The sequence below is a fragment of the Emydura macquarii genome, unplaced genomic scaffold (assembly GCF_026122565.2).
Source record: "Emydura macquarii macquarii isolate MOO-44397 ecotype Brisbane River unplaced genomic scaffold, CSIRO-AGI_Emac_v2 contig_3240, whole genome shotgun sequence".
NCBI classification, from domain to species: Eukaryota; Metazoa; Chordata; order Testudines; family Chelidae; genus Emydura; species Emydura macquarii.
In genome coordinates, this window is record NW_027133377.1 from 3,067,548 (window position 1) to 3,080,459 (window position 12,912).

General features: G+C 38.0%; 1 protein-coding gene across 1 annotated transcript in view; it reads left to right on the forward strand.

The window, feature by feature from the left end:
• The window catches only part of CCDC73 (coiled-coil domain containing 73), a 140,685-nt gene that overhangs the window by 36,213 nt on the left and 91,560 nt on the right, over positions 1–12,912 (forward strand). The window contains exons 3-4 of the mRNA XM_067532112.1: positions 6,048–6,119; positions 12,279–12,350. Coding sequence (XP_067388213.1) covers positions 6,048–6,119; positions 12,279–12,350 — 144 coding nt within the window. The remainder of the gene's footprint in view (positions 1–6,047; positions 6,120–12,278; positions 12,351–12,912) is intronic.

Below are 12,912 nucleotides of genomic sequence, written 5' to 3' on the forward strand. Positions count from 1 at the left end.
TTTGAAATTAAATAAATTGAAATGGAATGTGTGTGGGATTAAGAATAGGCTGCAAAATATATTTCTTATAAAATACTTTGATTTGTTGATAATAAAATTACCTTGTAATTTTATCTAAAGAGCATAGACTTCATTCAGACAATTGTCAGCAAATGAGCTCTAGAAGCGTAAATCTAATTAACTGGAATGGAAATTCCATGGGCAAAGAACTGGAGAGACAGATCTATAGTACTTTACCCAAACCATTTAAAAATGTTACGTACTTTTTCCTATATTTTCTTTTTCATTATAGCTAATTATGAAAATGCTGTGTAAGTGCCCAACCCTACTCCCATTTAAATCAATTCTAGTTTTCCCAATGTTTTCAATAGGTTCAGGATCAGGATCAGTGTGAGTTAATAGCCTTTTTCCCTTTTTTATTAGTTTCCTTCTCATGTTCTAATTATGTTAGTGATGTTACAGTCTACTGTCTATCGTTTGTTTTGTAATGACACAAACTATGAATTTTGGCTTTACTGAATACATCAAAAGGAGAAGGCAGGTTGTAAGAAAAAAGCTTTTGTTTAGAAGAACTGTGTAATAGCTACACTTGGGAAATTCAATTTTTATTTTTGTATAATTTTGATGATGTTTATTAAACATTTTTTCTGATTTTTATCGATTTAAATTTTCACAGTTACAGGAAAGTATGGATTACGGGTCAGACAAAAAGTTAAAGCTTTGTAACCATTAAAACACAAATTGTCAATGTCACATGTCAAAATATACAAAGTAAATATAGTTTAAATCAAATTAATAAGTTGTTATATAGTATTTTTCTTACTTTGCCTTACTTACTTTTTTTTCTTTTTACTTTGCCTTACTTATTTGCCTTATTTTTCTTACGATTTTTTCCTTGGTTTGTGTGTTTACAGTGAAATTGACCTTTACTCACATTTACCAATAAAAATCTAATCCTAGCCAAGGAAACACAAAAAATATATAATAATCAAATTGGATATTTTAAATATATATACTTAAAAATTAGATGGAGTGTAATGAAGGCTAGTGAAAAGCATTTTTATAGCTCTATCCTGCAAACGCATGAGCTCTCTAGTGCTTTTGCTAAATTTAATCACTTTAGTCCCACTGCAGTCCAAATCCATGTAGGGACAAGAAATTGCTATTTAAGGGACCACTCGTGTGAGTAAAGTTACTCACTTAAATGAATGTTTGCAAGACAGAACTCATGAATAGCAGATTTTTGTCCCCTCCTGTTCTCCATATCTCACACTCATTTAAAGACAATAATTATGCCATGTTAAAGAAGCAGTTTCTACCATTGCATCCTTATAGTTTGAGGGATTATGATGAATATATTCATAATGATCAGGAGGACAGTATACTTGCAAAATCTTTACTTCTTAGTATTTTTTACAAGAATTTTGCTAATGATGTATCATGTTTTGTCTTTTCATTAATGTGTAGTTTAGTAATAGCGCATATTAATGGCATCTGTAAATAAATTGTTTGAAATTAAACTCCTACTTCTATAAAAAGTCATAAGGGTATCCAAAATAATTAGCTTTTGTCACCATTGGGGGAGTAGATGGGATACATTCTGATTCACTGTTTATATATTAATATAAGAAAACTAATTTTTGTTGTAGTTACAAAGTATTCACTCAGGGAGTACAGAGAAAACATTTTATTATCTTTTTAAATTGTATGTTTTCCTGATACACAGCATTTAAAATCGTTTGCAAAGAACACACTATGGCACATGTTGGTTTGTGCAAAAAGCAAGGTCTCTAAGGCCAAATTTTCACTTTAAGTGCACCTTCAATATTTGCATGTAGTAAAATTCACTTGACTTTTAGATTGACTTTTAGTCAGGAGAGCTCTAAAATTTCTTCTGGAGTATTTTATTAATCATAGAAGTCAATTTAAATTTAACCCTAAAAGCTAAAAAAGGATGCTGCAAATATCAAAAATGTATTCTAAATCACTTTGGGACAGATTTTGCCACATTTATTCATGTTGAGTAGTACAATTTGACTATTACTCAACTTGAGTAAAGGCTAGCAAAATTTAGCTCTTTTAAAATAGCTTTGGTCCTAGATTATGCATTATCTAAATAGTTCTGTGTTGCAAGTGGTGCACAGCTGCAAAGCCTCTGGGCTTGTTTACACTTACCTCCGAGATTCGGTGGCAGTCGGCCAGAGTTATGCAAACTACGCAAAAAACTTGCGTAACTCCTGTTGACTTCTCTTCTGTGCGCTGACTGCACTGCACTGACGGGAACCGCGTTCCCGTTGACGCAGCGCTACGCCACTTGAGAAGGTGGTCTTAATATGTTGATTTCTGGATCGACTGAGTGGGTCTTCACTGACCGCTCAGTCGATCCAGAGAAGTCAATCTGACAAAGTTGCCGTGTCAGTGTAGGCATAGTCTTAGACTGAACTTACTACACATTTTTAAGGGATGCAGCATACTCTGTTCTGCATAGTCAGCCAATTCTGTTGGCTGACCAAGTGCAGAAGGAGAGAGCAGAACTATGGTTCTGTACACTCCTTGCTCTTCTCTCATTGTTACTTCCAAATTGTCTCTGGTGGGGAGCAAATTGGTAACAGCACTGAGAGTTCAGGGGCTGTGATTATGGGTGACCCTTATTCAGACCATGTCAGGGTGATAGGGGGTGTCCCATTGTATGGATATGTAAGGGCAGAGCACAATTTAAGTCTTTGTTGGTAAAGCAATTTAAAAATAAAATCAGATTTAAGTCATTTGATTTCCACTAGATTTATTACTTTTTTTTTTTTTTTTGCTTAAGAATGTGAAAATGGAAGCAGAGTTATTGCCTTCTTGGTCTGTACATAATGAGCAGACAGTATAGCTTCCCAGAACTTGTAGACTCTCTGAGATCTGCTGGAAGCCATGGCCACATGCACAGAGGATCTGTGATTCTGGAGTAACTCCAGGGTTTTCTACCCCATCCCATAATTTCCTGACTGTGTGGCTATTGCCCTTGAAACCCCTCTTTAGAAGGGGATTCCACAGCTCAGTGGGGCTCCCCAGAAAAAGTGATTAGGATGTATCACCTTTACAGCAGATGTCCTACACGGTTTGTGGGGTGACTGTGCATATAATGGATTCATTCCCCTGGCCAACCCCCTCTTCATATACTACAGAAGACTTCTTTGGAGATGGGAACATGAGGAAGAGAGTGTTATGTCAATGTCTGACCCTCTCAATCTACATGGGAAGGGGACCATGGAGGTTTTCTCCAGCATAGGAATCTTCAAAGGACATTTCAGGATTATAAATCTATATACTCAACAACTACTGCTACTGCTACTAAACAACTATACAGGATTTTCTATCAAAAGGTCTCAAAGATGAATATAAATAAGAAATAATAGTGGCCAAGTTCAAGGACTCTTTTCTTTGGATAGCAACAGCCACTAACAAATATTATTGTTTTTAAAACATCAGGGATTTAATATACACTATGTTAGATATGTTAATATACTATAGTAGATTTATTGTTTAATTCAAAGGCAAATTTGCATGGAAAATACTACAAGTTTTACTAGGGTATTGTAAGTCAGCAGAGGCCCTCACCTAGACTGATCTCAGGAAAGTAATGCACTTTTATACCTGCTTTAATTTAGGATTTCACCAGAGGTCTCCATAGATGTTTCTGTTAGCAGTGAGCATAGTCTGATCTCTCTGCAGGGTATGGCCACTATTCTCCCAACTGTCAGGGCCTATTTAGATTGTGGCCATAAAAGCACTACCTTCATTTTGTTAGAATGCAGATCTCAGATGTCTGGTATTCATTGATACAGTATACTAGCACCTCTTCCAAGCTGCTGCCTTATTCTCTAGAATAACAGCTTTCATTTAATAAAAAAGTAAATCTCTTTATGATTGTGGAGAAAACCTTAAAAATAAGCCAAAGAGCAAACTAATACATTGATATATGCCTAAATTTGCAGAGATCCTGAAATAATTCTGAAGTTTGAACCGCCCCATTCATCTCAGTGGGTGTTAATTCAGATACCCAATGATAGTAGTTTAACTGCCAATATTGTTAACTATTTAACAAACTGGTCTTGGGAGAATATTATGATTTAGATTTTTGTCCCCAATCAGGAAGGAGTCAAGCCCAAGGAACCCAGCAGAGCATCTGAAACCAGCCAAGGAGAAGTTAAGCTCAAGAAATCCATAGAGTGCATGTAATCATATATTGAACATCTGTGCAGAGCTTCGAAGAACACCTCTATCTTTTTTTCCAATTTGACTCCTGTTAGAATGTATCCCACACAGAGGCTCAAATATGTATTACAAGTGTAGCTATCCTTTAAAAGGGGGATTTTATTTTAAGGTATTCTCCTTATTAAGATAGTGATCTGTGGCAGAGAGAAAGCTTATCATTAACCTTTGGAGCTTAGAACTACATGTCAACAGAGCTCTTTAAGCATCTCTAAAGGTCTTCATGTCTTGGTTATATGCAATAACAGGGCAGTAATGAGTAGCCTACCGCAACATACATGGTCATCAGTAAATGGCCAGTTCTTGCTGGAAATCATGATCCACTGCCAGTAGGCAGAACTGTGTTTTTCTTCTTTCAGACCTTTATATTTGCAGGGGAAGAATAGTGTATGTGCACATTGACTTGGCAAGAGGGAGCTGATTTCAGTTAGGAAAACTACACTTTAATGTTAAATGTTTCAGGAGATCTCCTATAACTTGGTGGCAACCATCATAAGCTGTCTTGATAAGTCGCAGTCATTGTTCGATTCCCAGGCAGATGCTTTTGTAATAATTGGGGAGTTGACATATCTCTTTGTACCTCTGCCTATCTGTTGTGAAAATTTTTTCAGACAACGAAGCCGGAAAAGGCAAAGATCTTGTGTTAATCCCATTTGGGGCCAGATGTTTGTGGTTTGCCTTTTCTTTATCTTTTTTATTCTCACTTGATTGGTACAAAAGCTTCTTGGTACAAGATGTTGATAAATATTCAACCCTTTTTTCTAAATTGACAGGATGCGCTGAGCAAAAACTAAGGAAGATTCTGTTTTGATTATCTCTTCTTGTATCTAGGATACTTTCAGAAAGTATTGTTCAAGTATGGCCACAGTAACAGAAGTGATTACTGGTAGAAAGCTTTCAGTTTTATTGTGGAAGACTTCTTGAAGTTTAATACTTTGTGTTTAATACTTTGTGGGCAGAGACATTAACCATGGTTATCTGTAGCTAACCATTGCTAAGTTCATTCTTCACACATTTTGATTACATTTTGTTGCATTTATTCTCATCACTGTATTTTGACTTGGTCTTATCAGAGTATGTAGTCAAAATTTTTCAGGCATGAATTCAAGACAAGTCCATCTTGCTCTATTCACTCTGAGGCTATGTTCAGATGACGGCGGCAAAATTGCCGCCGCCAGATCGATCTTTCTTGATTGATTGAGCAGTCAGTGAGACCTGCTCAATCAATTAGGAAGTCGACTGAGTAAGTCCACCCCTTCAAGTAGCGTAGTGCTGAGCCAACGGGAACACTGTTCCCGTCGGCTCAGCACAGTGAGAACAGCGCGCAGAAGGGAAACAGAGCAGTCGATGTCAGTTACGCAAACTACTCCGCATAATTTGCATAACTCCCATCAACTGCCGCCGAATCGCCCGGTAAGTGTGAACCAGCCCTGACTCTTGGTTTATTGTAGTATGATGAAGAGGATAGATATGATAAGGAAAATATTACTTACTGCTAATTACATTAATTATTTTCCTACTTCCCAATCTTACATCTCTTCATCTCAACCCTTATTTATTCATTCGCTCCACGATATTTCTGATTGAAGAGAATGAACATGTTTACTGTTTGTGCTGTGCATATATAGTCTTGATTTAATGGTATTTTGAACTCCAGGTTTTCTGGTGGATAGAAATATACTATGTGTATATTGAACTGTAGCTGAAAAATAGAAGAGCAAGGCTACACTAATCACGTTGGTAACTTGCCTTTACTATGGATAATTACCTTTTTATTTTTTTAAAACTAGGATGCTGAAATTAATTATGAAGATCAAATTAATAAAATTATTATGGAGAAACAGGAACTTGAGTGGCAGAAGGTTGGTAATTTTTTCTATAAGCCTGATAGTTTTAGTATTTAACTGTTGAGATTTCATTTTAATGGGGTGTTAATGCTGTTTGTGATTAGATACAATTGAACTGGATCTGACAATGATCTTCCATATTACTCATACTATTTTTGGCAATACGGTAGCTGTCATCAGGATTCTAAAAATGAGAAATTTTGTTAAAAGTGTCACAAAATTTGGCATGATTGAAAGTCTTTGCTTGAGAGAGATGTAGAACTCGAAAAAATAAGGTATTGCAACTCATGAGTGAGGCATCTTGCCACAACTATGTCGTGGGGAGGTAATACAACAGCTGTCTGCACTATGCCTGGCTTTAGCAAGTGCTAATTCTACCTCAGTTTTATGAACAACAAATTCACTCAATATCTTTTTGGGGGGAAAATCCAAATAAATTTATTTTATTTTAGGTCACAGGATAAAAGATTTCACTCAACATATTTCATGATCTCAAAAAATCCAAAAACTTCAGCTGTATCCTTGATCTTGGAATATTTAACATCTAGTAGTGAAGTTTCTTGGACTTTGTCCTAACCATCCTAGCTATGTGCTTTGAATCTGAAAAAAAAAAAAAAAAAAATATATATATATATATATATATATGTGTGTGTGGACACTGAAACAGGAAGCATCTCAGATTTGAGAAGGCAGTAGTGCTTTCAGTTTGTATCCCTGCCTTAATTATAGTCCTTCTCAAACCCCAGAGTTCAAAGTTTCCATTCTCAGTTGAGGCCCAATAAGCAAATTAACATACACTAATAGGCTTTTTGGTCAAATTTAATGTTACCACACAACATATCTGAGTGTAAACAAAGTTATGCAAAATTCAGTTCAGTGTTAACTATCTGTTGGAATGGATACTGTGGCAAAGTCACGCCGGATGGGTACAAGAGGGTGCTAGAAGGCCGGTATGTCAGCCCCCGAATGTTAAAACCCTTTTCCCTACAGGCTGGGAGAAGATTACCTCAGGTCAATTAGAGGCAGCTGAGCCTGACAAAGGGCAGCTCCAGGCCTATAAAAACCCCACCTCTGGTAGAGAGAGAGGGGAGAGACAAAAGCTGTTAGAAGGCTTGTGACAGCAGGGACGTAGACCTTTGTAGCCCAGAAGACTGTGCTTCTCCCCACAAGGGGAACAGCGAAAACTGAGCACCAGCTTGGGGGAAGGACTGACACCCCATGAGCCATACCACCACAACTGCAGCCCCATTGAGGGGCCCAGGGAAAGTATTCCCCACTGGTTCTCGGTTTTATAGACTTACATCCCCGCCCCCGTGTGTCAGAGGGGCATTCCTTGGGTCTGAACCAAGACGCACCCTGAATACTCTGTGTCAGGAGCACTCAAGGGAGAAGCTCAAAGACTTGTCCAGGATGGGACAGATTTACCCCACGCCTGTTTCACCAGAGGAGGGAGCCCTAAACTGAGGGAGTGCCTTGCCACAATACATTTGAACTAAATGAGATCAAGGATCTGCTTCAGCATGGGACCTCAACATCCTGCTTAAGCTGAAGTTTAAGGAGTCTCCCTCTGAGTCAATCTTGGAGTGCTCCATTCACTGTCATACCATCAAAATGGTCTTCATGATGGCCATCACCTCGACCAGTAGAGTAAACAAGCTTCAGGCATTTGTGGCAGAACCCTTAATACCATGTTCCATAAAGTCAGAGTGGTACCAGGACCTCATGTAAAATGTATCCCCAAGGTAGTTTCTGAGTTCCGCTTAAGCCAATTTATAATCTTATCTGTGTTCTTCTCAAAACTGTATTCTGCACAAGGGGAGAAGAAACCACACACTCTGGACATATCCAGAGCTCTTCGATGTTACATAGACAGAACCAAATTTTTCAGACTGTCATCTCACCTGTCTGTGGCTATGGTTGGCTGCTCCAGAGGCCAGGCTATTTCATTACAATATCTGTCAAAATGGTAACTCGTATCTCATTGGCAAATGTACCACCCTCACTGACTATCAAGGCTTACTTGATTATACCCAAAGCAACATCCTTGGCTGTTTCTGAAATATGCCGATATCCAAAATCCGCAAGGCTACTATGTGGACAAATCCATTCACATTTGTAAAGCATTATGCACTTTACTTGGCTGGTAAATCCTATGCCAGATTGGAAGAGTGATACTCCAGTCTCTATTCAACTGATGCAGTTGATACTCCTCCTTCCCACCATCCTGGAGAGGATACTGCTTGCCAGTCACTTACAGGAGGATCCACACTGACACATAGTCAAAGAAGAAAGAATGGTACCCTGTAATAACATACACAGCCTTGATAGACACAGCTATTCAAAAGATTCCAAGCATGACGCACATGCATGCTTATAGTGGGATCCATGCTGACTACAAAATCTCAAATAACCACAGGTTAAGGAACCATTCTTTTTGTGGGGACAGGTTCTGAGTTCAAATGAATTTGCCTTTTCCTGATTTTTATTTTATGGATAGCTGTATATTTTTCAATATTCTTTTATATAATCTGTATTGTGCCCCAGAGTTTAGATAGATGAAAATCTGTAAATTCTATGGCTATCATATTGTGAACAAATAAGTATGTGGACTAATAAAAGATATTACCTTTCTCATGCATAGTTTTTCTTCTCATTCATAACAAATGAATAATGCTGTTCACCAGTGGAATTTGGAGGTGGGCTAGAGTTGTTGATGCTGGAGACTCCTCTACCTTGGGCTACCAGAAATTCTGCCTCTGGCGGTAGAGCAAGTTGGCAGTTCCGTTTCTCCCAACCAATTTGTTTTATAATTTTATTTTGTATTCATTTTTGTGCAGTTGGTACTTAATTTTAGATTCTAACACCACACTCTCTGTCCTTAGCTAAAGAATCACCTAAGCACTGAAAGCATAACCCTCTGGTTTCTTCACTACAGCACCTTTTAATAGGCTTCCTTTGCTTCCTACCGCAGCAGCAGAGAAGCCCTACAAGCACTGAGTGGAGTCCAAGAGGAGCTGTAGTCAGGTTTTCAGGAGCCTCAGAAGGCAAGCTATACCCTGCTGCTGCAAGCTAACCTTTGCTTTGCCAGATCATAGAGCTTTGAGTCAGACTGGTATGCTGGGGCTTCATCCCCTGCGTGAAGCCATAATGCCACCATATAGGAAGGTTTAGGAGCATGTGGATTCCTTAGGAGACAAGGATCCCTCATAGCCCGTTCACAGCAAACTCCAAAGGCTCTGGGTTCCAAAAATGTCAAAAGCAAACTTTTCTCTTCATAAGGGAAATAATTTTTATTGTTCATGAGCAAGTAATGTAAAAATCAGGATTTAATCTTTTTCTCCCCTGCCTTCTGACCTTGAGGGAAGTTTGTTGGGGCTTTTTTCAAATACAAGGGCTTGTTCACAATGCTTAATATTGGGCTCACTGCCCTTCCCCCAGTCTGGAGCATAACTGACCAACTGGAGAAGCTTGTTACTTCTATGAAACCCTGTCTTAGGCAGCAGTGTAATAGGAATTGTGCCTATATGATTTTTAGCCCACAGATGACTCCTCTGCCAAGAAAAGTGCAGTCATTCATAGCCACTTGTATCCAGTGAGCAGGACTGGTGGTGCCAAGCATTAGTATCCTCTTCTGAGTGTCTCAGAAGTTCTTGCTGAGGACATGGAACCACTCAGCACGTGTAATGCAAAATTAGGCATCATTTCTGGATCATGTCCAAATGTTTCACTGTGGGCAGATAAGTACAAATAACATGTTGTAGGACAATCCAATTTTTACTTTTCACTTATAAAATTTGCTGTGGAGTTAAGCTTCATAGAATGGGGAGCATATCAGGAAGACAAGATAACCCAGGGTTTATGGTCCGTTGCTAAGAAAAAGAACAGCATCCAGCTTTCTGAAGCTCACATCTTGTTCTATACAGTTTTCCAAATCTCTGTATACACCTTTTTTATTTCACTTGAACAGCTCTGTCAGTGGCGTGTTTGAGCAAAAACACAGAAATGACTGTAATGGAATCAGAGCAATGGTCCATCAAGTCCAGTATTGTTTCAGATAGAGGCCATTAGTAGCTTCTTCAAAGGAAGGTGCAAGAAACCCCGTCATGTGCAGTTATGAAATAACTTGCCCACAAAGAATTTCCTCCTATCTCCCATTAGTTAGAGTTTGGTTTATGTTCTGAAGTGTAAATGTTTATATCCCTATCAAAACCAGGGAGTAGTCAGAGGTCAAAGCTTCTCTCAGGGACAATGGAAATAATGTTCCTGGCAGAGAAGAATCTGGTGCCTTTGAAGACAGATCACGTAAAAATACAGAAAAGAGGAGAAGACAGAGCTGAAGTAATTCTCCAAGTTTTCCACTGATCTGGAAGGCATGTTGTTTGGACTCATTAGACAGCCAAAGATCCTCTTTTGCATATGCAGGAAAGACCAGCCATCTTTAAGTAGGGACCTGTTCTTCATCTGGACATGGACCACTTGCCGTTAACAGCCTAGGCAAGAAGAGAAGTGTAGTTCAGGAGAAATTTTCCAGTAGCCTCATTGACACATTTTGGTGTTCAGAACAGAACTCAACACAAATTTCATTCATTGATGTACTCAAGTTTCATTTCTGATGTGAGGGAAAACAGTGAGCTCTTTGGGGTAGGAATTATCTCTTTGTTATGTTTGTACAGTGCCTAGCACAATGGGACTTTGACTTGCTGGATGTACTGTAATACAGATACAGTAATAAGAAATAATCACAACATTCTCGTGACCTCAGCTACACTAGAGTTTCTCATGGATGGTTGTTTAGGGTCCTACAACCAAGTGTCATAGAAAAGATGGGCACTAGCCATAGCCGTGTTCTTTATGCAGGCATGTTGGACTTCTCAGTTGGGGGTGTGTGTCAAGATTCATCTGACTGGTAAGATTACACAAACCTTCAGCTGGCTTTTCTAGTTGCCCATACCTCTGAAAGATAAGTTTCAGAAATAGTTCCTCTAGCTATACGAAAATCACACGGCTGTTATTATGAAGAGAAGATTGTTAATATAACTCCAAAAACCTTTCTTTTCAATGTAAGTTCTTTTATTTTTTTCAGAATTATAGGGAAATAATTCTCCCATCATTTTGTTCCAATCCTTAGCATGCCTAAGCATTCCTAGAGCTCCAAAAATATATCTAAATATATGGAGTACACATGCCAATTGAGCACTGTTCAACTGATTCTCTCCAGAATGGCAGGCTTTATGGCCTTAAAGTTGCTGAAGGCACAATGTCAAAATCCTGAACCATTTGGCATGCTAAGCCTCTGTGAAACCATTCACTTAGGGAAACAAGGCTGCCTCTACAACATCCATAATGGCATTGTGTGAAGAAAGTATCTGAGCCCCATCAGAGGAAGATATGCAAACTATGTTTCCATTCCTCTGCAGAGGCATCCTTTGGTAGAAAGGTTGCACTGGGTTGGTTCCCAGATAATTCCTTAAATTGCAAAGCTTTTACTTTATATGGAAGAATTTATATTTCTGCCTATTATTCCACTGTAATAGTTATAATTTAAAATTTTGCCTATCCTTTCCCTCTTACTTCCCAAGCTGTGCAGCACAATAAGAAATTTCTTACCTGATAGTTTTCTCTGCTAGTAACTACTCTCTTCGTTTAATCCACTCTGGTAGTCTGGTAAATTACCAGAATAGAATTTGTAATAAACTGAATATTTTCTCCAAATGGAGTCTTAAACATAAAATTCCCTTAAAATTAGTTAATACAGTTTCAAGTTGTTGTCTTAATATTAATAATTTGTTGCTGGAGTGTTTTTACAGCTTTGGAAGAATTTTTCTGGTAGGCCTGTGGTAAGTAAAGAGTAGGGTTTAATCCTGGAGCCTCCAGCAACAGCAACTCTGGACTGCCTCCAAATTCCACAGGTGAGAGGCATTACTCATTTGTTTTGAATGAGGACAGAATCTGCTAGCAGAACGAAAATTACTAGGTAAGACATTTTTCATTCAAGATATTCAGTTTAGGTAAGTAATTTATTTTATTCTTTTTTTTGTAGAACCTACTTAAGAAAGAATCAAAATAGCAATATTTTTTCTTAAAATATTATTTCTATTACTGAAAGTGTATGGTAAGAGTCATGTTTAAAGCACATTATAGTTTGACCTAATCTAAATTATTTTCATTGAACAGGAAACTCTGCAGCACGAGAAAGAAATATTAAACAAACAACACAAAGAAGCAATGGCAGCTTTTAAAAAACAGGTAGCAAACTGAGACTCTTTAACTTTGATAATAATACTTTTAAATATTGTGGTCATAAGACCAAATTATTTACCAAGTAATATTAAAAACCTTGTAATGCTGTATATAAAATATTATGCTACATCCCCACAAGAAAGCATTAAGTCCCTTTTTTGCTTTCAGGCACACAAAACACATACATTTTAGTTAATACTTCCTACAGCTGTATCAGGGAGAGAGAGAGAATATTTTTTCACAGAAATGTCACAAAGCTACTTGGCAAAGGTAAATGATGATGATTTGGAAGAAATAGTCAACCTGGTCAAGTTCCTACCTGAAGAAAAATATCCACTTCAAAAATACATTCCAGAATGTCATCCAGATTTAAACGTTAATGCAACCAGAGAAGCAAAAATAGAATTTCTTTGGGTCTAATTAACTGTAATTATAATATACTTTGGGCCAGATCTTCAGATTTGCCAGAGCACTGCTTGACGCACCTGGGAGTCTCCACCTGATCTGACTGTGGAGGCTGCTGATCGCTGAATTGCTCCCTGGTACAAGTTAGAGCTTCTTTAACTTG